Below are 26,634 nucleotides of genomic sequence, written 5' to 3'. Positions count from 1 at the left end.
ATTGGTCTCATAGAGATCAGTGTTGTACGCTGTGAGAATCACCCCCAAATATTTCAGGGACTGCGAGGCCCACGAGAAAGGGAAAGACGCCTTCAAGCGCTGCACTGCTTCGGGAGATTCCGATATATTAAATATCGTCGATTTTGTGAAATAAATATTAAAGCCAGAGACCATGTGGAATCTTTCCAACAGCAAGACAACATGGGGCAGTGTGGTATTGGAGTCCTGCATGAAGAAGAAGAGGTTGTCTGCGTAAAACGCCAATTTGTGTTGGTAACCCCTATGCCTAACCCCTGTATATCCTCTGATGAGCCCAGCAAACAGGCAAAGAGCTCCATAGACAGGGCGAACAAGAATTGGGACAGCGGACATCCCAGACGAGTTCCCCTATGCAAACCCACTGGGTGCGAGAGGACCCCATTCTGTTTTTATCCGTTTAGACCGAAGGACAAAGTTGGCAAGTACCAACCTGAGAAACCGCAGGCCGTAGCCAAACCCATCCAACACCTTGGACAGATAGGTCCAGTCCACGCGGCGACCAAAAGTAAAGCCATTACACGCTTGCATTTCTATGCCCAGGCCGAGATGTCTATTGTGCATCGTATATTATCGGATGCCTGGCGTCCTGGCACAAACCCAGTCTGGTCTGTCGTTACTAACCCATGCAATATTGCAGCTAACCTTGGTGCTAGGATTTTCGAGTATATACGGGAGTCGCAGTTAAGTACTGCAATCCGCCTGAAAGAGGAACATAGGGCGGGATCCTAATCGGGTTTAGGGAGTAATGTAAGCATGCATTCCCCCATTGTGGGTGCAATGGACCCTGCATTGGTAAAATAATTAAACAGTTCAGCCAATCGAGGGGAGGGGTCACCAGAGAATTATTGGTAAAAAAAGGGCTGTGAACCAGTCCGGGCCTGGGTATTTGTTACCCGGGAGAGAACAAATGGCCTGCGCAACCTCCTCTGCTGCTATGGACGCATCTAAAGACAGTCTCTGATCTGCCGATATGCGGGGGAGATGAGCCTCCCCGATAAATGCCTCCTGTTGCTGGCTATCAAGGGAATCCGCCACAAACAATTCAGAATAAAACGGACACAATATTTATATTTTTTCCGATTCAGCATCATCTAGTGTACCTGCTCCATCCCGCAAACCCCCAATTGTGGTGCTGTTCTTTTGGGCCTGGAGCTTACAGGCTAGAATTTGGGATGCTTGGTTAGATGTACTATAATAAAAATGTTTCGTTTTTAATAGCTTGTGTGAAATATCATCAGCTCATAGCGCCTTTAACTCTGCCCTTCCTACTTGAAGCTGCCTATATGTCTTTCTGGCCCCATGCCGTTTCTATTGAGTTTCCCACTCTCTGACCCATTCCTCGGCCGGAACGCATTGATTTGAAAGAAGATTATTCCGTGCTGAGGCTATGCTAATTAGCTCCCCCCTCAGTCTGGTTGCCTCCATACCGTGGATACCGAGACCTCCCCTTGAAAAATACTGCATAATCCTATCCGGAATGTTGGTACACACAACCTGGTCAGCCAACAAGGAGTCGCTCAGCTTCCACCCAGTGGACCACATTGAAATCCCTCCCCCCACAGCTAGCTCACCCCATTGGAGCTGCGCTAGGTGAGGGAATAGCCGGGCATAGAACTAGTTCTGCTTTTGGTTAGGCCCATATATAGACACCACAGTGAGGTTCTTTCCCACCATACGTAAATTAAGCCCAATGTACCTCCCCTGGCCATCTTTTACAACCGTCTCTGTTCAGAATGTAAGGCTCTGGCAATCAGGATAGGAGCCCCCTGCTTTTCTGAAGGGTGAGAAGGCAAAATACTGGTGTGGGAACCAACGAGAACGCATTCTCGGCCAGTCTCGCTGTGAGAGGTGAGTCTCTTGGAGTAGAGCAGTGTCAGGTTTTAGATCTACCAGCTTGAGGAGCACACTTTTCCGCTTCCTCAGAGAGTTTAGCCCCTGGATATTAATTGAAACAATTTTCACATTAGTCATTGTAATGTTCCCGGAAAACTATTAACTCCCCATTTTTATTTTTTATTTTTTGATTAAAGTAACTTGTTAATGGTTATACAAAAAAGAGACAACCTTTAGCCACATTACAATCCAAGTACATAAAAAAGTGAAAAAGAAAACTGAAAAAAAAGAAAAGATGAAAGGAGACCACACATGTAAATCAAGTTCTAGATGGACGTACAAAACTATATGTCTCCAGATTAAATTCAATGTCATCGTCCTGTTTAATCTTCTGTTAATTTACCCCTTGTGAGGTCTCATTAGTTTTAGTAAAAATTTTAATCAGAAATTTAACCAAAGCCAATGTTATGGTCACCTTTTCATCACCTAGAATAATCATCCACCATTCGTCAGTGGATCTTCGACCATGTTTGTCTATTACTTCTTTCATTAGCAAAATTCGCAAATTTTCTAGTGCCGGACAACTCATGGCAAGATGCCTCAGTGTTTCCACTGAATCAAGAGCTTGACAGTGTCTGCATGATATCAGATTCTCTTTGTTTTTCTTCTGCCATTGTACTTCTCTGGTCGGGAGCAAATTTAACATGAAAAGCAAAAATTGTTTCCTAGAAAAGCAGTTCGGAAACAGTTGTAGATATCCCGGGACTGTATTCTGTTTCCTGGATGCCCCCATCATTTTGCCTTGTCCTTTGTATTTAAACTCCCCATTGAGTAACGCCCATCCTATACCAACCACAAGTCTGTGAACCCTCCCCCAACATGAGCGAGTCATGACCCCTGCCCACAGGAAGACAACTCTCAATACACCAGTCCTGCACTGCATAGCACCAAACATAACGATATTGGACATGGAAAGTAAAAAATGAAAATAAAAACCAGAACAACCCCGTATGGGGTAACATCAGGACAAATCGCGTGAATTAGGGCAGGCACTCCTAAGGCCGCTAGAATCGTAACCAATCGTAAATCAAATGGCACAACTCAGCACCAACATCAACTGTGGCTGTCACTTAATCCCAACCTTGGGTGTTCGACAGTACACATAGTCGTACTAACACCCTTTGAAACCACTCCTCGCTTACCCATGCCCGGGCACATGTCAGGTGGGCACCTCAGAGTCTCTGCTCCGCTCTCTTCTATCTAACAAGGGCCTCTGTCGGTCTCACCTCCTGCCCTTCCTCGAATGTGGTTGGGACCAAGGGGCGGCCGGGTGCTTTTGAGGCCCTGCTTCAGGTAAATGTATGTCCACCTCGACTATCTTCAGAGCTTCCACAGCTGCCCAGAGGGATGCAAATCGATGTTGAACTGCATCCAAGAGAAACATGATTCAGAACGGATATCCCCACCTGTAACAGACTCCTTTCTCCGACAACCAGTCAGTCAATGGCTTCATTAGCCTGCATCGTTGGATCGTGCCTTGGGAGAGGTCTTGGAACAGTTGAAGAACTGACCCTCTATAGTCCAGATTGTGCATCCCCCTGGACCTCTGGAAGATGAGGTCCTTGGTTTTAAAGAAGTGGCCACTCACCAAGAAGTCTGGAAGGAGATTCTGCCTTGTCTGGCATTTGGAGTAAACTCTGTGCGTTCAGTCCAGTGTGAGGTGAAATTCCACATCCCCCAGTATCTCCTGAAATAACGCCCTGACATATGCTTCCAGGTCCTGGTATTTGATTTCCCTTGGTACCCATCTGATACGGGCGCTATTTCTGCAAGGCCGATTTTCTGCATCCTCCAGTCTCTCTTCCGCAGTGTGCCTGTATTCCTCGAAGGCCCCACCTGTAACAGACTCCTTTCTCCGACAACCAGTCAGTCAATGGCTTCATTAGCCTGCATCGTTGGATCGTGCCTTGGGAGAGGTCTTGGAACAGTTGAAGAACTGACCCTCTATAGTCCAGATTGTGCATCCCCCTAGACCTCTGGAAGATGAGGTCCTTGGTTTTAAAGAAGTGACCACTCACCAAGAAGTCTGGAAGGAGATTCTGCCTTGTCTGGCATTTGGAGTAAACTCTGTGCGTTCAGTCCAGTGTGAGATCAAATTCCACATCCCCCAGTATCTCCTGAAATAACGCCCTGACATATGCTTCCAGGCCCTGGTCTTTGATTTCCCTTGGTACCCATCTGGTACAGACGCTATTTCTGCAAGGCCGATTTTCTGCATCCTCCAGTCTCTCTTCCGCAGTGTGCCTGTATTCCTCGAAGGCCACCACCCACTGTTCCAGCTGATCTTGGGAATTCGCTTGGTCACGGAAGACAGATTCAAGCTCCACCAGCCTGGTTTCGTTTTGCTGCACTTTGTGGTTTAAGTCTAGAAAGGAGCTGTTTAATTCTTGCGACGTTGATGCAATTTATTTCTGTATGCATTGGAACAAGCGTAGAATGTCGCCCCTTAGTGGCCAGTTGCATGTCTTTCTCTGCCGCAGACACCGGAGGCGCTAGATCGGAGGCCAGTTTCGCATGTTGGAGCATCTCCTTAATTGAGGTTGCAGGTTTTTCTTTTGATCTCCCAGATTTCATCCTGAACATGGTAGATGTATGACGGTGTAAAGAGGGGAGAGGCACTGCAGCTAATCAATAACATGAGGGAGATATGTTCCAGCATCACCAAGGGGACTTCCCCAAATGCAGAAAGCTGCCACTCCAACCAGGGCCCCTCACTCCAGGTCAAGCCTCCACTATATGTCCCATGCTCTCACTGACACCATCAGCAGAGGAGATGGATAGTCACAGATCCAGCCCATCAGACGGCAGGCAAGGCTCTAGAGGATAAGTTTATCCAGAGCATATACCCTGCGCTGTGGCCAGTAACTGAACAATCACACTCCTAATAATGGATAAGGAGTGGTCTGGGGGTTACACTATTACCTCCAAAGACTTTCCACCCCCTGTCCCAGCTGCAACCTCACCAGCCACTGCAGGGTGCCTGTTGCCTCTTACTGGTATGGCAAGGCAGGCTCCAGATGGACTCCGCAGGATGAGGGCTGTCAAAGTCAGTCCAAGTGACTTCCCATTTCGGCACATGTGCCGTTCCTGCTGAAGACCTGGAGACCACTCCAGGATTGCTTCGTAGGAGCTCCATGCTGGTGGGAGCACACCACTGCACCCGCTCCGCTTCCGAGCATAGGCCTCCAGGGGAGCTTGTCTTCTTCCAGGTGCGCCTAGGGCCAGCCGTCCCTCACTGCCATCCTGCACCCCAGGGCAATCAGCTCTCGACCCGGCTCCACAATTGTTGGCCCACAGGCTCCTGCTCCCCAAGGGAGCTGCTATAGCCACTCCACCTCACAATCCCCTGGGGGGACGGCGGCCACTCGCTTCCCCAGTAGTGAGGCCGCGCTCACTAGAACACCCTCTCACGTGGATCCCTGCACTCCTGGGCCTCTGCCACGACTGCTGGACGGGCTGCTGTACTGCCCTTCGGTACAGGCTCTGCACCTCAGCAGTGGGTCATTAGCCCTCGCACTGTCTGACCCCTCCATCAGTGCCAGATTCACCAGAATGCAAGCGCAATGGCAGGCTCCCTCCAGGTCGGGGTACTTAATTATCACCGGCGGCCACCATTTTTCCTCTGCCGCTCTCAGGGCCCAGGTTCCATGCCTGCCCTGATTTCACAATGTGCACTGACTCAACCACACCGGAGACCTGATATGCAGGGTTCTTGAGGATTTGCAATGCTACCCCAGGTTTCCTGGCTCCAAGTCGTGTTGAAATAGGGTTTGTAGTCCCAATTTCTCATCATAGGCCTGCAGAGCTCAAAAGGGATTACACCACCATCAGCCTGCAGCCAGGCCACACCCCTCAAGAAGTGAATTTCTAAATGCAATCTTTGCACTCCCAGATCACCACAGCCCAAGTCTCATGGTTCAGAAGACAAGTCCAGTACTGGATAGGCACCAAAGTATAGCCCCAAGTGGTGAGAACAAGAGCGAAGGGAGTTTATTGTGACAATGGCTGCACTTGGCATAGGATGACAATGCCTACATATACAGGTTTACATGTTTATACTTTAACATATGTTAACTATACTTGCCATCTGATTGCATTATTGTGAAATTTGAGGCTATGCCTGACATACAATAGTGACACCTACTATGGAACTCGATTCGGAAGGAAATCAGGGCACTGTAAAACCACCTAACATTACAGAAATGGCTAAAATCATGGTTATTCAACTCACTGGAATAAAAAAAGAATATGCGAGTACTACACAAAGATCTACCTTACACGGAGGCCATTTCAACCCCATAGAATGCCCAAACCACACCCAGACTCTGCAACCCTCTGCAAAGGTGAACACCCAGCAAAAAGAAAACAATAGCATAGCTGAACAATATCTAGAGACCACCCAAAACCTACTAACCATTTCCTTTTCTCTACCACTCTTCCCCATCACAGACCTGCCACACACACACAGCTGACTACCAACCACCCTGATAAAACACCTAAACTGCATATCAATCTCAAACCAACTCACAAATCCAAATAGCTTCCAACAGCCATCGACACAATCACTGAATGACGCCCATCCAGAAACAGACATCCAGTGAATGAAACAAAGCACACCCAGAAAGCACACATGAACAGACAACAGTTACTCCTGGTTCTACATGCATCCGCAGATGAGCACAATGTCTGTCTTATCCCTCTCTTCCTCCCTAACCAACCCACCTCACTTTACCTTACAGAGCCACAATCGTGCATGGAGACCATTCCCTGGCTATTCCTATACAGCATTCTTATAACTACAATCCCCATAAAGTTTAGAGATAAGTGCTGCTCTCACTTTCCAAGGACCAGACAGGGAGGAGGCAGATTACCTTCAGGTGTGGTGCTCCAGGTGCTGCTAATGAGCCTGCTTCAGCACAAGGCAGGTCAGTATTTAGGTAACTGCCTGGACTCTTGCATTGAGTTGACTTCAGCCCCTTGTGCTTTGATCCTTGGATTTCCGTCCTCCTCCGGTGAACACCCGGAGGAGGACGGCCATGATGCTCCTTCCCACACCCTCTATGCGCACCGGAGTGCGGAGATCCAGCCCGGGTGCTGAGGGCCACAAAGACTTTTAGCTGGAGGCAGGCGCAGAGCTGTGCCGGACCCTGCCACCCTGCGAGACGGCCGTTGTCCAGGTCGCATGGAGCATCAGAGCTGAGGAGCGACCCAGGGTCTGTTGGGTGAAACTACACCAGGAGCAGTACTCCAACCAGTGGGATCGAGAGCTGGCCAGGAGGAGGCATCAGAGCGAGGTTAGTGGAGGCCCAACCCCCGGACACCACCTGGCACCCCCATAGGGCCCATATTGTATACATTTTGGTGGGCTGAAGCCGTCCGCCGCCTTCCTCTCCAACACAGACCCAGTGGGGCAGGGTCACCATAACATGCACAGACCTGGGTGCAAGTGCCTGACACACAAGAGGAGGGGGTTGGACCTTGGGGCGCAGAGGAGAGCAATGTGGGGACTGGCTCCTTGCCCCCAGAACTGAGCACACGGGACAGCACAGTGCTTCTCTGGGGTGCGACAGGAGACAGGGGTGCGAGGTGCCCATCCCAGGATAAGGAAGCCCAAAGGGGCTGTCAGGGGGGTTTGGGGCTGGATCCCCGGGCACCCTCAAGAACGATGGAGAGATCCAGGGGCCCTGCCCCACAGCAGACGGGCCAGGTGTCAGGCATAGACTCTCTACAATGATTCAGGAGATGCTCGGGGAGAGACCCACGGGACACCCTATATGCAAAGGACATCATGGCTGAAGGAAGGATCGCATAGAAATGACCTGAAAGACATTCTTCAGGAGATTAAGGCCATTCGAACAGACATCCTGGCCTCAATGTGTGACCTTAACGGGCGGTTCGATAAATTAGAGGATAAAATGGAAGGCATGGGAAATAACCACCTGCAGGTCGATCTCCTAGACATGAAGTATGAGGCGAGGCTCACAGACCTTGAGTCCAGGGAGGAGGACACGCTGCTGAAGCTCAACGACCTCGAAAACAGAGAGTGCAGGAACAACTTGCGCAAGCATCCACGGGATAAGAGAACAGAAGGGAGAGACTGCGGCAGACGTTGGGAGGAGGGTGCAAAGCCTGATTAACACTATTTTTATGGCGGACGGCTGAAAGAACGTTCAACTGGAGAGGGCCCACAGAGGTGGAGGCGGAGGAGGCAGGCGCTCGAGGTCAATAGTGGTCCGCTTCCTCAGATATAGGGAAAATTGGACTTCCTCGAAAAGGCCAAGCGTTTGGGCAGTGTGCAATTTGAAGATGACACAGTTCCAGGATCTCTCAGGCCTCACCCTCTCCCGGCGCAGAGACTGCCGCCCCCTGACACAATGGCTCACGGAGAAGGGTATTAGATACCACTGGTCCTTTCCATTTGCATTAGCCTTCGAGAGGGGAGAAGTGGACTAAAGAATTACCAGTGGACAGGAGGCACAACAGGTTTTACATGTCTTGAAGGAGGAGACTTTTAACGTGGTCACTGGAGGAGACGTCAGTGAGGCGCCGATGTTTTAACGTGGTCACCGGAGGAGACGTCAGTGAGGCGCCAATGGAGCAGAGTCGGGAGGGTAGCTTTCGCACAAAGAAGAAGATGCGCGGAGGCAGAACGTACAAGAAACTTAATACTCCGCCAACAACGAAATAAGGACATCACTTTGCCGAAATGTACACACATAAGCGGCCATAGGCCCCAGGTGGCGTGTGATATTTGGCAGTGTTCGGGTTGAGGGAGATTCTAGGTGAGACGGTGGGCAAGGCACCAGTCGCGCTTGGTGGCACATCTCAAGGTGGGTGTCTCTGGAGGAAGATGGGGATCTGGGGGGTAGAGGGATTGGGTAGGAGGGGGAGGAAGGGGGGAGGAGGGAGCTGGGTGGGGAGGTGGGCGGCAGGGGAGAAAGTTCCATGCAGAGGGGTAGCGTTTCTGTGCTGGTTAACGAGACGTTATGAACCCCACTGGTACCACAGGGTACAAAGGGGGGGAAGGGGGTGATCCGGGAGGGGAGGAACAGTTTGTGAGAAGTTGGACTTCAGGCCTTATCGGAATTAGAGTGGTCTCGGTATGTGTTAAATCTCCTGCTTGGCACACAATGATAATAGGGGCCAGCCGACATACTCGAAGTGAGGACCTTGAATGTTAAGGGCTATAACTCACCCACTAAGCGATCGCTACTTGGGAGGGAATTTTACAACATAGGTCTAGATATAATGGTGGTACAGGAGACAAGGCTAACTCATAGAGAGGAAAGGAGCATCCCAGGGGCTCATATTGGACAGGTCTTCTTGGCCTCGGGCCCCATCATGAAGGGCGGAGTGGGTATCTTCCTCAATCAGAGGGTTCGCCTCGAAGAACCACTGGTCTGGAGCAAGGCAGACGGAAGGGCCCTTGTGGTCTCCGGAACCCTAGAGGGAGTTCAGGTGACCCTCGCCACAGTATCTTCCCCAAACACGGGACAACACCAATTCTTACAAGAGGTCATGGGGGAGATACTTGCCCGAACAGTGGGACTGCTTTTGTTGGGGGGAGATTTTAATATGTGGGCAGCCCGATCCATGTACCACAGTGGCGTCCAAGGCCAAAATTGAGGTGGAAAGAAGCATACCGAAGGGGGTCTCACTGGTTATATGACCGATCAGGGTCTGATCAATGTGTGCAGGGAGTGCCACCCTGCGGCCAGGGGCTTTACTTTTTTCCCCCAGCCCACGGGACCAGAACAAGGATAGATTACTGGTTCGTACATCAGCAGTATATCGAAGGGGTTGCCACTAGAGACCTTCTCCCTATTAGCTGGTGTGACCACGATATGGTAGATATGGGCATAGTGTTGAAAGGCCTCAGACCTAGGGAATCCCTATGGCGATGTAACAAAATGTTACTGAAGGATGTAGCATTCGTCAAGGAAATGAGGGAGGCGATAGATGAATACTTTCGCTTCAACGACACAGGGGAGGTGGAACTGGGCAGGGTCTGGGAGGCAGCAAAAGCAACCTGGAGAGGCCTCCTGATAGGAGAGGGTGCAGCCAAGAAGAAGGTTAGGACCAACAGGATAGAGAAGCTGAGGAGTGAGATCAGGCAGTTGGAGGCAACAGATTTGGAGGGTAAGAAAGGGAAGAGGATCATTTACAAATGGCACGGAAGCAATTGAAGGTGGGGAAAGTGATTTCTGGCCTACAGTTCCTCTAACAGCGATATTATGAGAAGGGAGACAAGGAGGATGCCTTGCTCGCACCAAGGCTGCGGGCACAGAGGGCTGATAGGTGGGTATCGACAGTTAAAGACTCCAGGGGGCGGCTACAGTCCATGACAGGGGAAGTGGTGTGACAGGGGAAGTGGTGCAGAAATTTTACACCTTCTATGAACAACTGTAAGGGGAAAAAAGGGTGATGGAGAAGGTAGAGCTCGACAGATATCTGAATGGTGTGAGAGCGAGGTTGTAGATCTAGAAAGGCTGATCACCCAGGAGGAAGTACTGAGGGCCATTAGCGGGTTGAAGTTGGGGAAAGCCCCTGGGAATGACGGTTACACAGCAGGGTTTTATAAAGCATTCTCAGGATCCCTGGCCCAGCATTTGGCAAAATTGTCCAATACTATCCTGACCTCGGGGAATGCACCCCCCTCATTCAGTAGAGCCTTAACAACTATTTTGCACAAGGCAGGGAAAGACCCTGAGATTTGTAAGTCGTACCGCCCTATCTGTCTTTTAAACGTTGATGCCATGATCTTTACCAGGATTCTGGCCACGAGAATGGAGGGGCGTATGCTGAAATTGTTCCACTCCGACCAGGAGGGGTTTATCCAGGGCAGGCAGGGGCGGATATAGTGTGTAAAACGCTGGATTCGATGGAGGCTGCAGCAAAAAAGGAGGGAAACTCGGTATTGGTTGCCCTGGATGCAAAGAAAGTGTTCGACCGTGTTACGGAGAATTCTCAGAAATGTGCTAATTCCCCTCTACCTTAGAGACCCCCAGCAACTTTGCTAGATTTTGAGGACTTGAATTTTTAACCTGGAGAGAGTGAGACCCTTTTTTCCACTCTATCATGTATTTTAATGTGATTTTAATCTCTGTGTTTCTTCTGGTTGTGGAGTCTGACAAATTCCATAGGCATCATCTTTTACATTGTGTCACACAGCACCTTCAGTGCAGTGACACAGGGAAGTCTTTCAGATTTCCCCAAGGTTTAAATACCTTCTATGGGATAAACTACTGTTTCCCAGAGCACTAAAGTGAAATTGACTTTACTTACATTTGTAACTTTTTAGACCCAGCACACTATCTTACAATAGGGTGTTGGAGGGGCTACTTAGTATCCCCTTTGTCTAGCTTCTCATGTAACATTTTTATGTTACCCTTTCCTCGATGAATGGATGGTGGCAGTGGTTTACTTTTTACTACCATTGTGTGTTTTTACCGCGGGCTGCGTTCGCAGCCACGGTAAAGCACCCATGGGTGCCATTTTTGTCAAAATGGCCCAGGTCTTCTTTTTTTGCCATTTGTTTGTGGAAAGGTCCTTCTTGAGATTTACTCTGCGTGCCAAACCCGGTTTGGTCCCTTTGTTCATTTTGCCTTTGACAGGATTTACGAGTGAAGCCCGCCTCTGGCTCCAGGGTGCCTGGCGGAGGCAGGAGGCGAGAGAGGTGCCCAAAACTCTCTGTGCTTTGTCTCCTAGGAGACAGGAATGCACTCTTAGGTGATTGGCCGGCTGGCTGTCCAGAAAGGACAGCCACCCTGCTTGGTGACTGACAGCTTGGCTGGAATGAATGGGAGAAACCTGCATAAAAAGGTGAGGCTTTTTGGCTTGGAAGGCAGAGTCGACCACTGGACGAAGGAATCCAAAGAAGAACTTAAAGAGGACGCCTGCTGCAACTCCTGGACCTTTGGTTTGCCCGGTGAAGCCCTACTGCTGTGCTGAAACTCCAAATTCGTATCGACAGAGAAGCTCCTGCAAGGACAACTTCTCCCTTTGAGTTGTGGGACCAACCAACTCCAAAATAAGCCACCTGGACATCCTCTCGGAGCTGGGTGAAATTCCACTGCAGTTGCTGCTGAAACCGAATAGCCAGGGAGAGAAACACCAGATTGTGTGCATTGATTTTAAGCTGGCCAAGAGCTCCACGAAGATCCACCAAACAGCCCCGTTGGAGTAAGGGATCCGAAATCCATTACCGTTTTGCACTACAACATAGTCGACACCAGGATTGAGCCAGCATGTTATGCAGACCTGCTCAATTACCCTCCCACTCCTCCCACCCATTGGCCAAATGCCTTCCATATGGTCACTACCCGGACCATCCGGCAGGCAAAGCCGGCTCCACACCAAGGCCTGCAAACCCTGTCTGCTCCTGTCCTCTCTGGACCGCCAGACCACCTGAGTTACCAGCTTCGTCCTATCGCACTGGTCATGACACCTGGATACAAGGTGCTCCGCAAGGCCTTCCTCAAGATCACTGGAGTAGCCTACTCCTGCCCTCTACATTCCAAGCCCTCCTGACCACTCTCCCTCTACTTCTACAGAACCCTGACAGACCATGCCCGCTACAGATACTCCACTGACCTAACCCGTCACTATGGCCACATCAGCTTTTGCCTCGCAGTAGTCCAGGCTTGGCATAACTAGGGCTCTAACCAGAGTGACACAGTTTTTATCTGAAATAAAAGGTTTTACCATCCATAAAAGTCTTAAGTAGTACTGTACATTTTAAGTGACATTTGCGACTTGGGCATCCGCATTAAGCGTTGCCTCAATTGTGAACCCGAATGTTTTTACCCTGCTTACTGTATTTATAAGATGTTGGTCAATGCCAATGTTTACATAGGCAATTCCTAGTTTTTCTCTTGCTTGGGCCGATACAAAGATGAGGAGTACAGTCTCCTCATTGTTACGGTATAGCCCATTTTCTGCCATCCAGGTTTGAATTTTTCATATACGGATATTACGAGCCTGGTGTCCTTTATGTAGTCTCCACTCAGCTTAAATACTAGCTGAGTGTCGTCAGCATAGTTAGTAAAGTACAGCCCAATAGAGTGTAAGAGGTCACATAGTGGGTGACAAAAAATATTAAAAAGGGCAGGAGATAAGCATGCCCCCTGGAGAACTCCACAAGTGATAGGCTCTGGGGTCGAGGAAGAATTTCCCCAAACAATCTTGGACATTCTATTACTAAGAAATGCCAAAACCATTCAACTGTATTAGCAGAACGGTTGCCTATCTCCTGGATTCGTCTTAAGAGTTTAAAATGGTCTACAAGATCAACGGCTGCTGAAAGGTCTAAAAGCATCAGCAGCCCTGATCTACTTTCAGCTATAATGTCCAGCATTTCTGTTTGTAGGTCGAGCATCGCAGTCTCCGTCCCATGTGAGCTCCTAAAACCTGATTGTCGTGGGTGTAGGATATTAGACTTCTCCAGATGTTTTTGGAATTGGGAAGCAGCTATTTTGTCAACCACTTTCAACAAAAATGGGACATTGGTAATGGGTCTGAAGTCCGAATGTATTGCATGATCCAGGTTTAGCTTTTTAAATAAAGGAGTGACTGTTACATTTTTTAAAGGATCTGGCACATCGTTGTCAGTGAAAGAAGCATTTATAAAAAGGGTCAGAAAGGGCGCAAAATTATCAGGGTGATCTAAAACAATTTTAGAAGGGAGAATATCTTTTTGACAAGTTGCAGGGCACATTCCTTTAAGGATCTTGATAAGGGAATCCACAGTGATAGTTTCAAACGAAAATGGGGGATTTTCTTGAGTTTGGAGATGAGAAGTAGGGCTCAGAGAGATGGAATTAACAATGATCTCTTGGGTACTTGCAATTTTACATTGTGCTTTAAATACTTTATCAGCAAAAGCTTTTTGCACTGCTTCACAATCCAGATGGTTAGGAAGTAACTGTTTTATTTGAGCTTTGGGTTTCTTCAGTGTCCTGACAATCTCAAATAATTTCTTAGTGTCGTTGGCAGAACTGGAGATTTGGGAGTCAAAAAAGTATTTTTGGGTCGGAAAATTTCTATTCGGTAACTTTTCTCTATAATTTTCCATTTACCTTTACTATCTTGGGATTGAGTTTTTATCCTTAGCCATTCGGCTTTTCTCTTTCCTTGCTTCACAGAGGCAAGGTATGGAGTATACCATTTTTGGTTGTTTTCTCTTTCCCTAACTTTCTTCTCTTTCAGAGGGGCTACCTGGTTAAGCATCTTGCGGATATGTTGAGCATAGCTGGATGCTAGTGAGGTAAGTGTGTCTTGAACAGATGTAGAGACCATCAATTCAATGTATTTCTGTAAATCGTTAGATGTAATTTTGTTAAAATTCCTACTGATTACTTTTTGTGGGTTATTCACTTTAGGAGTCACCTTTTTAGGAAGAAGGATGCTGAAGGTCACAGTATAATGGTCTGACTAAACGCAGGGTTCAATATGGAGCATTTGTAGATCAAAACTTCTAGTTGCAACCAAATCAAGGGCATTGCCATGCATATGTGTCTGTTCTTTACTCCGTATAGTGAAATCATGAGTATACAGCAGTTGCTCCAATTCGGTAGCTTCTGCATCTTTAGGATTACCCTGCCATTTATTAAAATCTTCTAGTATGAAACAGTTGTTGGAGGTAATTCTAGCTTTCAAAAGTATAATTTTGCATCCAGCACATGAAATAGGTGCTTGAAAAAAGTCTATTCCCTGTTTTGCAATAATAGCCACTACTCCTGCCCTACCATTTTCTCTATGTTGTGCATCGCATGTATATCCACTCGAGTCTCTGAGCCATGTCTCAGTGATACACATGGTGTCTATGTGTTGATCCAAGACATGGTCTGCAATGCTAATAGCATGTTTGTCTAGGGACCTTGAGTTTAATAAGCATATCTTGAGCGATTGCCTCTCGTTAATTCGTATTTCACATGCAATGTCTGTATGATTCATAATAGTGTCGGACATATGGTTTATAAGTGCCTCGAGGATCAGTTTGTTTGTTTGTTTATTATTTATAGCTGCTTCTCTCGGGTTAATGCTCAGATAGAGGTTGCAGGAGTGAAGTTGAGTATTTTAGTCAATTTTGGGCGGCGGCACAGACTTCTGTTAAGAGGTCATAAACTAACCCGAAAATCTGAGTGCGGGGGGGTGGGACGAGTTCCGTGGCAATCCAGCAACAGTGAGATCTGGACACGACACGCAGCGCAGCGTGCGCCTGCCCGGTAGGAAATAGGAGCCAGGAACTACAAAACTACTGGAAAATGTAGTTTTATATGAACAATGGCGCAGGAAGCTATTTAAACTGAAATTAAATACTGTAACAGTTGCAATTCAATTCCCCAAGCCTAACAAACGATTTAAAAGATTTCTACTAACATAAGCGCATCAAATACGTCCAAATATGAGATAGATATATGGATACATAGACAGATACACAGATGGATATGTAGATAGATAGATCTACAATTTTCAAAGGAGTTAAGATTACAAAAGAGACAGAAGGTATGCAATGTTGAGTAATACTGAGATCAAGATGCCAATCTTACCACACGTGACAATAACTTTTAGAAAGCTACTTGAAGTCTAAAATGTTGTACGGTATCAACACTAATGTCCCCCTACCATATGCTCCCAGGCACCTTTATCTGCCCAGGACTATGTGCTTTCGGTCTCTCATCAGTCTCTATCCTACTTTGCCTTCTAAGGCAATGTCCTCGAATTGGTATGCTCCCTTTCATTCCAACCTCAACAGATTTTATCGCCTTGCAAAGCACCCATTCCTCTACTCTCATTTACAGCTGATATTGTGACTGATGCTGGGCAGTGCATGATGATAATGCACAATGAATCAGTAAGCAAACATCAGTGAATATCATTGACTAGATGAAGAGGATGCATTTTTCCAATGTTGTTAACCTCACCAAGTGATTTTGACATCTGTGCAAACATCTGTTTTACAAAACATTACAGAGCAGATGGGTGTTCGTGAAAATGGTGTTGGAGCTGCCATTCTTACCTGTAATCCAAACGCAAAGGCATAGTTTCAAAACCAATAATTTGACAATATGGTTCAAAGTTGGAGAGTTCATACAGACGAATTTCTCTGTCACTGAAAGAAGAAATCATGTGAGCAAAATGGTTAAAAACGTGTTAACACACATGTTTAGTAACAATGCAAACTGCTCAAGTGAAAAACATGTTAAAACCAAAAAACGGGTGGTGCTTGCAAGGTGTTGTCATTGGGTTCCCTCTATGAAAGAGTTACATGGGAAGACCAATGAATGAACAATCATTGCCATTTGTATTACCAACTGGCTCAAGTATTTTATCTACAAGCGCTAACAGTGGGCGTTTAATACAATAATAACTAAGGATAAACGTAGGCGGAAATGACAAAAGACCCACAAGAACCTGTAAGGTCTCTACAAGGGAGAGGAGAAATGGAGCAGGTTGTGGGGGCGAAAAGCTAGAAGGAGGTGAAGAACGTGGGATAGTTTGAAACATAAAAAGCAGGTGGTGAAAACGTAAGGAAACATTAGGTAACAGCGAGTTTGGACTTCTGGAGCAGATTGGGCTAGTGACCAACACAGAAGGTCCCAGGCTAGCAGTTTTTCTCCTCTTCCCCACAGTGTCTACAGAAAGTCCCAACCGTGTTCCTCCGATCTACACCTGATGGATATCTCGAGAGCCCAGAGGTGATGTTTCTTGTGGGGAGATCAGGTGGCACTGTAATTGAAGGGTTCTATGTCATTTCATCGCGGGATGTTTTTCCGCTGGGTTTTTTACTGCTGATTTTTCAATGAAAAAACTAATTGAATTTTTGGTGGTTCCCCCCAAGCCCTCCATCCACTTTTATTTTTTAAATTATCCTGAACACCCACACCCCAAATATATATTATTCCAACCTCCTGAAAAAATTAGATGAGTTTTTTTCGTTAAAAAATTAACTGTAAAAAAACCAGCAAAAAAACATCCCGCGATGAAAGGACGCTATACCAATTGAAGACGCAGCACATGGTTAAGAGTAAGTCCTTTTATTGAATGGACAGACCCGTGGCCACACCGCCACTAAGCCCCCAACCAAACGTCCCCGAACACCTGGAGTGCAAGCTCGCGTTGTACGCGGTCAGCAATCCAGAACACATTACGACACTTCTCCCCCCCTAGATGACATATAAAATGCAACAGGAAGCTTGTAACAAATCTAAACTAAACAATGGAAATGCAGGAACAATAAAACTTGGAAAACAAAAAGAAACAAACAGGTACATCGGTAAGATGCTGAATGAATTGGAATGGGAAACACACCTGGGAACACCTCTGAGAAGAACACCATAATGCAACAATCACTCACACTGACACACTCCTCACACACATGCACTCCTCACCACCACCCTCTCAAACATAATTCGTAATTCTGACAGGAGGTACCACCCCCTCAATGGAAGCCTCCCATCACCACCACCGGACGCACCAAGAAGACGCAACTCAGCCGCAACACTCACACCATCCCTACAACTGTCAACAACTGGCACTTCATTAAACCTCACATCCGACTCCTCAGTAGACCCTCCCACACGCTGATTCACAGAGAAAGCACTTAAATGAGATCCCAAAACGGAACCCCCCTGAGCTGATGGTGACATAGAGGTACCGCTCAAAATGGCAACCCTTCTCTTGCTCCACATTGTCCCATCATCCAGAACCACGTACCCTCTCCCCACCACATGCGGGAACATGAATGTGTTCCTCCCCTTTGGAACAAACCTCGGGTTTTTCATGCAAACGCCATCACCAACTTCGACTTCCATGGGTTTCTTCACCCTCTGCTGTGCTCTCAGGCGATCATGATGCGCACGCACCCTTTCCATAACTTCTGACATGTTCACCTCTGTCGCCACACACCCACTAAGAGCAGCCATCCTCAGTCTTGAACCAGCCTTCCTGCCCCTCATGAGTTCAAAAGGTGACTTACCAGTAAACACACAGGGTGTCTGCCTGTGCACTGTCAAAGCCTCCAAAACCATCCCCTGTCAACACAAACCGTTAGCAAAGGCCAACTGAATAGCCCCCTTCACAAAACCATTCATTCTTTCCACCAACCCATTGGCAAAAGGATTATACAAAGATGTCCTATGATGCCTGATACGATTGGTCCTCAAAAATTCTTGGACAAGAATTGCACCCCGTTGTCAGTGACCCAACTCACGGGTACACCCTCCCTGTCAAATATCCTCTTAAGAAAACCGATCACCTTATCCATGGTTACTGTTTCAAAAGCAGCAGCCTCGACCCACCGCGTGGTATAGTCAACCAGCACCACCACAAATTTGAAACCACTTTCCAAACACTCCATGGGGCCCACAATGTCCAATACCAACTTGGACCATACCTCATTGGGAACATCCACAGGGTCCACTGGTTGCAGGCGCACCACTCTGCTCTTGTCACTTGTGTTGCACGCCACACACTCCTTCACCACCACCTCTACCTCCTCATCCATTGCCAGCCACCAATACACCTCCTGCTACCTTCTTTTTGTTAGGGACCTACCCAAATGCTCATCGTGCACCAGCTCAACAAGCCTTCCTCTCAAACTCACAGGAGGCACCAACCTCTCTCCTCTCGTGAAATCCCATGGCCCCTCTGCCAATTCACACAAAACCTGCATGTACCCCTTTCCTTCCCCCCTACCCTTGACCGCTTCCCAGCCATCACGCAGACCATCTCTGATCCACGCTAACTCAGCATCCTTGGCCGATTCCTTTGCCCACTCATCCTTATCCACAGTGAGAAGCACACACGCCACCTGAGTGCAAATATCACACTCCCCCTGCTCTTCCGGTACCTCCACCGGCAACCGTGATAATCAATCCGCTACCACGTTTCTTATGCATGGTAAATACTCCACCCTGAAATTAAATTCCTGCAGATCCACCATCCACCTCGCAATCCTGGGAGACACCAACCCCACACCTTAGGTGGTGAGTACATATACAAGTGGTTTGTGGTCCGTCCTGATGGCATACAGAATACCCCACAAACATTTTCTAAAATGCTTTGAAGCCCAAGAAGCAGCAAACGCCTCCCTCTCAATCACTGCATACAGCTTTTCAGCATCTTTAAGCGCACTGGACGCAAATGCAATCGGCTTGCACACACCATCTTGCCACTGCTCCAGAACTGCCCCAAGGCCATCATCACTAGCATCCACTGTGAGCACGTTCTTGTTCCTTGGATCAAACGACTTCAAAGATGGCATCCTAGCCACATCCTCTTTCAATTGGACAAATTCAGCCTGACACTCCTGAGACCATTCAAACCTAGCATTTTTCTTCAACAACGCCCGCATACACACAGTCTTCTCTGTGTACGAAGGAATAAACTTAACATAATACTCACTCATATCCAAAAATGACCTGAGTTGGTCCTTATTCACTGGGGAAGGGGCCTCCCTCATCACACTAACCAAACCTTCCCTAGTCCTTATGCCCCTGGCATCCAGTGTGTGCCCTAAATACGTCACACTGGCCACCCGCACTTGACACTTCGATGCCTTTACCATCAAACCACTCTGCTGCAGAATTCACATGACCCAATGCACCCTCTCGTCACACCCGGCACACTCCCAAACAATTCCTGCATCAAACGCTGAAAACCCACAGATGCCGATGTCAAACCAAATAGCATTTGACGAAATCTGTATGCCCCAAAATGTGTCACAAATGAAGTCAACGGCAGTGATTCCTCATGCAGGTTACTCTGATGATAAACTGACGACAGATCAAAAGTGGAAAACCACTCTGCATGTCCCATCATCAACAGTAATTCATTGATGTTGGGGAGAAGATGGCGATCAACCCACATATTGGAATTCTGCTCCCTAAGGTCCACGCACATACTTAACCCACTGTCCTGTTTTCATGCTAACACCACAGGAGATAACCACTCAGAACTTTCAATTTCCTCTATAATCCTCGCCTCCTTCAACTTTTCCAATTCCAACTTCAACCCTTCCCTGGCCAACACTGGAACACCTCTGACCTTGTGTACCTTGGGAACCGCCCCCCTCTTTAGAACAATTTTATGTGAGGATCCATGCAACATACCTAATTTCTCTGCAAACACTCTGGGATATTAGTTGCACAAATATTGTACTGACATGACGTTACCCGATCATTCCTCCACACTCAACACGGGCACACTCTTCCCAGGACGTATCTCTATATCAAGTGCGGCTTGTTCATTCCACCCCAAAATGCTTGCACCCTTATGTGCCAGATACAATCCTTCCATGCTCCATCCCTTGAATTCAATTTGCACCCATTCATACCCCAACACCTCTATGCGTACTTGACCATAAGCACTGGGATTCATGTCCGGAGGTTTGAGAACAGATACCTCCTCCCCAAAATTCTCTCTGTACACCTCTGGCGATATAGTGTCCACCAACATTTGCATATGCACACCATTCACTGTTAACACATCCCAAGGTCCCCTCTTGATTCCCCCCTCGACGTGCAGTATCACCCCTTCCCTCATGACACTACTGTCAAAAGTTCCAGTGCTCCCCGGAACACTGTCAGCTTCAATCAACCTGACATTCTGTCTTCCTTGAACATTGCCATCCTCCCTGTTCATGCTGCACATCCTGGTATAATGTCCTTTAGACTTACAACACCTACAATCAAACGCCCATGCAGGACACTCTTTTGCCCCGGGGGATGACTCGACCAACCACATTTCTTACATGCCTCCTTCACCCCGCCCCCATAGTTCACCCTATTAGGTGTGTTGGACTGCCCTTCAAACATCTCTGACTTTTTCCTGGCATGGCTGCAGCCCTTCTTGAACGGTGGCAACACCGCTTGGATTGAGTCTCCTTGGTCATTCTTGTCCGTCTTCTCAGTGACAGTTTGAACACTGACACGTGACTCCTCTATGGCTCTCGCAATCTCTATTACTTTGTCCAAAGGTGGGTCTCTCTCTATCCATAACCTTTCCCTGAACTTAGAATTGCTCATTTTCATCATGATCTGGTCCCTAATGTACTCCTCCTGCACACCAGTAAATGTGCATGTAGCCATAAGGGTCCTCAGTGGCGTAACATAGGCATCAATGCCTTCCCCAAATCTTGTGCCCTGGAGAAAAAGTGGCATCGCTCAAGTACCACATTAGGCCTCTTCCCAAATCATCCTTCTAATTTTCTGAGGGCAGTTTCATATGCCCTCACAACTCCCCTTCACCGCCCCCTGCAACATACACCTCTTGCCCGGGAGATGCCTGAAAACTCTTGAGTCCTTCGGTACCAAGACAATTTGATAATGCTGCCTCCTTTTCATCGTCACAGTACGTTGCTCCTCCAGCTGCTCTCATGTAAACCTTGAATGCATCCACCCATAAATCCCAGGCTACCGGAGGGTTCACCTGGGGACACTAAAAATGCTGGGGGAGGTCTGGCGTTGCTGTGCTGCATGATAGCCCAGGGGCACTCCGGTTGCTCTGCCAGTACAACTATGGGGTTAGCTGCTCAGTTGTTGTGCCCCTTTCAGGGCAAATATATTCTCATCATCATACCCACAACTTGCCTTAGGCTATGTCAAACTCCAAGACTCCAACTTCAAAGTTACTCACACTTCCCACAAATCATTATAGGTTGTTGTGACTGCCTCACTTCCTGTGCCCCCTTGAAGTACAGCTTGTGGGTTTAGAGAACTATATATATCTTCCTTCTTACAGTACCTTCAATTGTCATAGGATGTGAGCAACACCAATGTTGGGAACTCGCAATTTCCCCCCACCCCCAAAAAATCCTCTCCTTCCTTCTTCTGCCGTGCTCCCATAGCTGCTGTTTAATCCTTTACACAAAGCGTTGTCTAGCAACCAAAGATGGCTGCCGAAGCGCCGATGTTGCTAGGTACTTTCCTCTAGCCGTGTGACGTCGGTTTTCCGGCACCGCTGTTTTGGGGCTTGGTGTGGCCAAGTTTAGGTCACTCCCCTGTGAACCACCTTGCCGTGCCCATTCCTTCCGTGCCAACTCCTTCTGTCCCACGCAGTCACCCTGAACAGGGGGACACCTGTAGGAACGCAGCGGCAAGCAGCAATGCCGGTTCCTCACACATGCAGTTGTTCGGGATGGTCTGTCCCTCACATTTATGATCCTAGTCGCCAGTGTGGTAATTGAAGACGCAGCACACGGGTGAGAGTAAATCCTTTTTAGACCCGTGGCCACACCGCCACTCAGCACTCAAACGATCGTCCTCGAACACCTGGAGTGCTGGCTCGTGTTGTACACGGTCAGCACTCCAGAACACATTACGACACACTGCCAGGCATACCCTTGTTCATTTCCCTTGAGAGACAGAGTTTCTGGGATGGCAAGGAGGTCAGGATTTGAAGGTGGCCACCCACCGCAGGATTTAAAGAACCAGCCAATGCTCTTCTAGCCCACAGTGGCTGCAGAGCCAAGGTCCTGGACCTAAATAGCTTGTGTGGCTACAGCATAGAGGTTCGGTTGGTCGCATTTGTAATATGTTAGGGGTGCATGGAGTATGCATGGCATATAATTTCACCCACTTCTCTGCAGGATTAGAGCTTTGCTCTGCAGAACTGCTGTACAAGATGGGAGAGTGAGGGCAGTAACGTGAGAGTTGCTTGGCCTGGCACTTGCAACTGAAGGGTAGGCTAGCACAAGTGTGTCTCAATAGGGCATACTAAATTAGGCTGTGCAAAGGGGGTGGTGAGGGTGTTTTGGAAGTTGAAATGTGCACGCGGAAAAATGCAAACAGTTGCAATTGCAGGCTCTACCGTTCACCACGCTTTGAGAACATAGGGAACAGGATTGCATTGCCAGTGATAGCAGAGCATTATATGCTGCCCCCAAGGTGGCTGTGTTAAGGGGAGTCTATATACAGGCACATGATATACGGTCCATGGCAAACCAGTGCTTTTATTTATCACAATAAAAAGCTTGACCAACATTTGGTGAAAATTTTAGGATGTTAAGTCAGGCTGGAATGCGTTGTGGAATTTAGTGATTTAATAATATGTGTGCAACCCAAAAGAGAGATCAATGACATCTGAAGTGGCCCATGTAACGTGTGATGCTCAGTTCCAGGGCTTTTACGCTCCCATCTTGCAAAATAGGTCAACGGTACTAAGGACAATTTAAGAGCATTAGTGAAAATATGTCACACTTTCAGTGGTGGAGTGAGGCTGCACCCTTGCCAACAGAACTGTATGCCTCCAAACATGCTTTTGATTTCGTCCGTTTGCCAAAGCAACTGCAGAAAAGATCAGAGTATGTTATCTGTTTTGGACAACATGTGACTGACCATGTGAAGACCCAAAATTGTGAGTTAAGAAATGTTGGCTTGTTGGAGGAAAGGGGCCCTCTCGCAGGGTAACTGCTAGCAGAGAAGCACAAAGAACCACAGTAAGCAACCAAAGGCTGAGAAGAGCGGCTGGGCATTAGGTGTTGAAGTAGAGATCAGGGCTTGCTGATGAGGTGGCTGATCCAGTCCATGGTAGCAGTACCCGTGAACCCTGAGAGGCTAAGCAAGTGGAAGAAAAGCCGACTCAGTAACCCAGTTGTGAACACAGACAGTTCAGACATAATCTGCACTAGAGAATGGAAAGAAGACCATGATTAAGCTATACAAGAAGTACTGAGATGTGAGGAGGAAGGACAAAGAGGAGAGAAGACTTTAATGAATCTTACAAGCTGTGAAAATGAGGATAATTGCTCTAAACCAAAGAAATTAGTGAGTGGGTACATGATGGGAAGAGTAGTTCCCTCAACAAAAGGAGAGTAAGAAAGAGAGACTTGGCCACATATTTTGAGCTGGAGGACACATTTTTCATGCCATGTCGTTGGTATTATTATTATTACAGTATTTATTAAGTGCGCACGTAGCTTCGAGAAGCAATTGAGCACTCTGCAAGTCATGGGGAATTACATGGTGAGGGAAGCAGAGACACAAGGGGGCAGGGAGCTAACAATGGGGAATGGGAGGGTGGCCAGTTAGGTAGCAAGGGATCTACAAGCAACCCGGGGAAGAAACAAAGGGGAGCAGATCCCCCATCTCTGGTTAGTTGAAGTGTGGAGGGTGTGTGGACCTAGGTGCTATGAAGGAGCCTTTCCTTGAAGAGGAGGGTCTTGAGCTCCTTCCTGAAATGTAGAAGTGAGGGGGCGAGTCTGGTGTTGACTGGAAGAAGATTACAGAGTCTGGCGGTGCAGACAGAAAAGGCTTATCTTCTGATTATTTCCTTCTTGCACTGACGGACTTCAAGTATGCACATGTCCTTAATTCTGTTGGATCATAGGCCTCTAGAGATGCTGAGCTTCTCAGCAGGGTAGCTTGGGTAGCTGAGAGCGACAACCTTGTAGATGATGCAGCAGGATTTGAAGGTGATATTTGCTTGCAGCGGGAGCAGGCGCAGTTTAATGATGGTCGGGGTAATGTGGTCGAATTCGCAGAGTCCTTTGATGAGTCATGCAGCAGCATGTAGGACACATCTCAGGGGTGCCAGAGTGGTCCTTCGAAGGTCTTCCAAAAGGGTATTGCCACTATACAGGTGGTAATGGAACAGGGCTTGGACAGCAAATCTAAACTTGTTTGCTGGGGTGAAGGGCTTGATTTTCTGCAGCATGGAAAGTTTGTACCAAGCCATTTTTGCCTTACTTGATATGTGCTCCTTGAATGAAAGATGTCTGTGAATGTAGAACCCGGAGCGGAGGTGGTGAACTGGGGTGTAAAGCCCTCGAGGTTCATGCTAGAGAGCCTGGATGGCAGGGTGTTCTGGGTTGTTGGTCAGCTGTATGAATTCAACTGTTGATGATTGCCATGTAAGGGATGAGCGCTTCAGTCAGAAGAGTCTTCAGTATGGAGGCAGAAAAGATGGCATCTACATATGATGTGGCCCAGAGGGATGCTAGGCAGTCAGGTCATCCACGGTAAGTGTCTTGAAAGTTGTCTAGGTAGTGGTGGTTTGGCGGGTTGGGATGTGTGGTGCACTGTTAGTTATGGGGTTGGTGTCTAGGTTCTAGCAGATCATGCCGATCTTGTTGATGAAGAAAGAGTTGATGGCAGTAGATTTTTCAATTGAGTGTTGTAAGGTGTGTTGGGCAGAGGGTTGTTGCAATGCTTGATGGCTGTCAAAGACCCAGAGCAAGTTGGCAAGAGCAAGGTGGGATCATTCAAGTATGATGCATGTTGGGAAAAACTGTTTTAATTATCAAAGGGTCATTGGTACTGAATCCAAGTTTTATCACATTTTCAAGCATAATGCATGGTGGGAATTGAACTATTATAATCCCAAGAAATATTGACAATAAAACTAAATCCTACCTAAAAAGCAAGGTGACAATTCAAATTGCTCCATGGTGGGAAATAGGCTGTTGGCCTAAATGATATTATCCTTGAAGCAAGAATGATTTATTTCAACTCAGCCCTCTTTTGCCTCATAAGAGGCACCCTGGCGTGAATATATATTAAGCAAATAATGGAGGTAATTACAATATAGAATAATTAAATAGACCAGTCAAATAAACATCAACATAGTTAGCATATGGCAAGAAAGTTGAGAGTCCATGGTGAAAACATGGAAAAAAGCAGGGCAAATTTCGGGTACCAGCCCACTCCACCAGGTCTATAAAGGACAAGGTGAGTGAGCTGATCTCTGCTGTAGAAAAGTCCAAAGGTGGGCCCATGAGGAGAGATTTAAAAAGTATGTATGCGTGTGTGTTATAGTAGTAGGTGGTCTAGGGTCTTTGGTCACTTTGTAATTAGACTAATAGAAGGTATCCCTAATTATACTGAACAAGATAAGATATAGGTGGGTAGAATCTAATTGTAAATGAACAAAGGAGACTTGTCAGTTCAAGTGTAGAGAGAGGCCGATGAGAAATTAATATGTAAATGTTTTAAAGATGTGAGTGTATTTGTAAAAGTACACAATTAATACAGGACACAGGTAAACATTGGCAGTGCTCCAAATAATACCATTCTATTGATTTCTGAGATAATCCATACATAACCACAGTTACAAAATCAATCAAATGCAATCATGTGTGGTGTTCTGATTCCAGTTTCTTATTGGGATCGATTAATTGGTTCCCCGTAGAACGGCAGATCCAGTTTAAAATATGCTGTCTGGTCTTTAAGTGCCTAGATTGCCTGGTTCCTCTCTATCTTATGTTTACAAGTCACTTGAAGTTTAAATCCCGAGGCGGCAGGAGTTTATATGTCCTTGCCCCTCACACATGAAACAGCCTTTTACTTGCTAACTTGTCCTCCCTCAGGATGCCCTAAAACCCAATGATTGTTCATTTTTTTTTCTTTTTTGGTTCTGGGATGTCTGTTGCTTTATGTGTGCTGCTCTGTATCTATAGCCAATTAAGTTAACGTTGTTTTTCCATTTGGTTCCGCTCCAACCGAAATCTGAATCAAATCAAAGCTCAGGTCATGGACCAACTCAATATTACTAATTTTTATCAACCCCAGAAGGATTAAATACTTTTCTACCTCATCCAGCATACAAACTTGTGACCTCCGGCATGCACACAGATCTCTGCAGCAGGTGCATCAACCAAGAGAGGTATCTTACAAATGATATTCACATTTTCTATTCTGTGGGTTTACCTGCTTAGGGATAGGTGAATAAAAATAAGGTTGGTACATGAGAAATATAAGAATG

General features: G+C 47.2%; 1 protein-coding gene across 4 annotated transcripts in view; it reads right to left on the bottom strand.

The window, feature by feature from the left end:
- LOC138516177 (cilia- and flagella-associated protein 337-like) overlaps positions 1-26,634 on the bottom strand; it is a 716,411-nt gene that overhangs the window by 460,189 nt on the left and 229,588 nt on the right. For all 4 annotated transcript variants that reach the window (XM_069631108.1, XM_069631107.1, XM_069631105.1 and 1 more), the window contains exon 4: positions 15,953-16,045. In XM_069631108.1, the coding sequence (XP_069487209.1) occupies positions 15,953-16,045 (93 nt within the window). The remainder of the gene's footprint in view (positions 1-15,952; positions 16,046-26,634) is intronic.

This window comes from Ambystoma mexicanum, chromosome 6q (assembly GCF_040938575.1).
Source record: "Ambystoma mexicanum isolate Mex_15411 chromosome 6q, UKY_AmexF1_1, whole genome shotgun sequence".
Taxonomy (NCBI): Eukaryota; Metazoa; Chordata; class Amphibia; order Caudata; family Ambystomatidae; genus Ambystoma; species Ambystoma mexicanum.
Note: the sequence above shows the minus strand (reverse complement) of the source record. Positions and strands in the feature narration are given on the sequence as shown.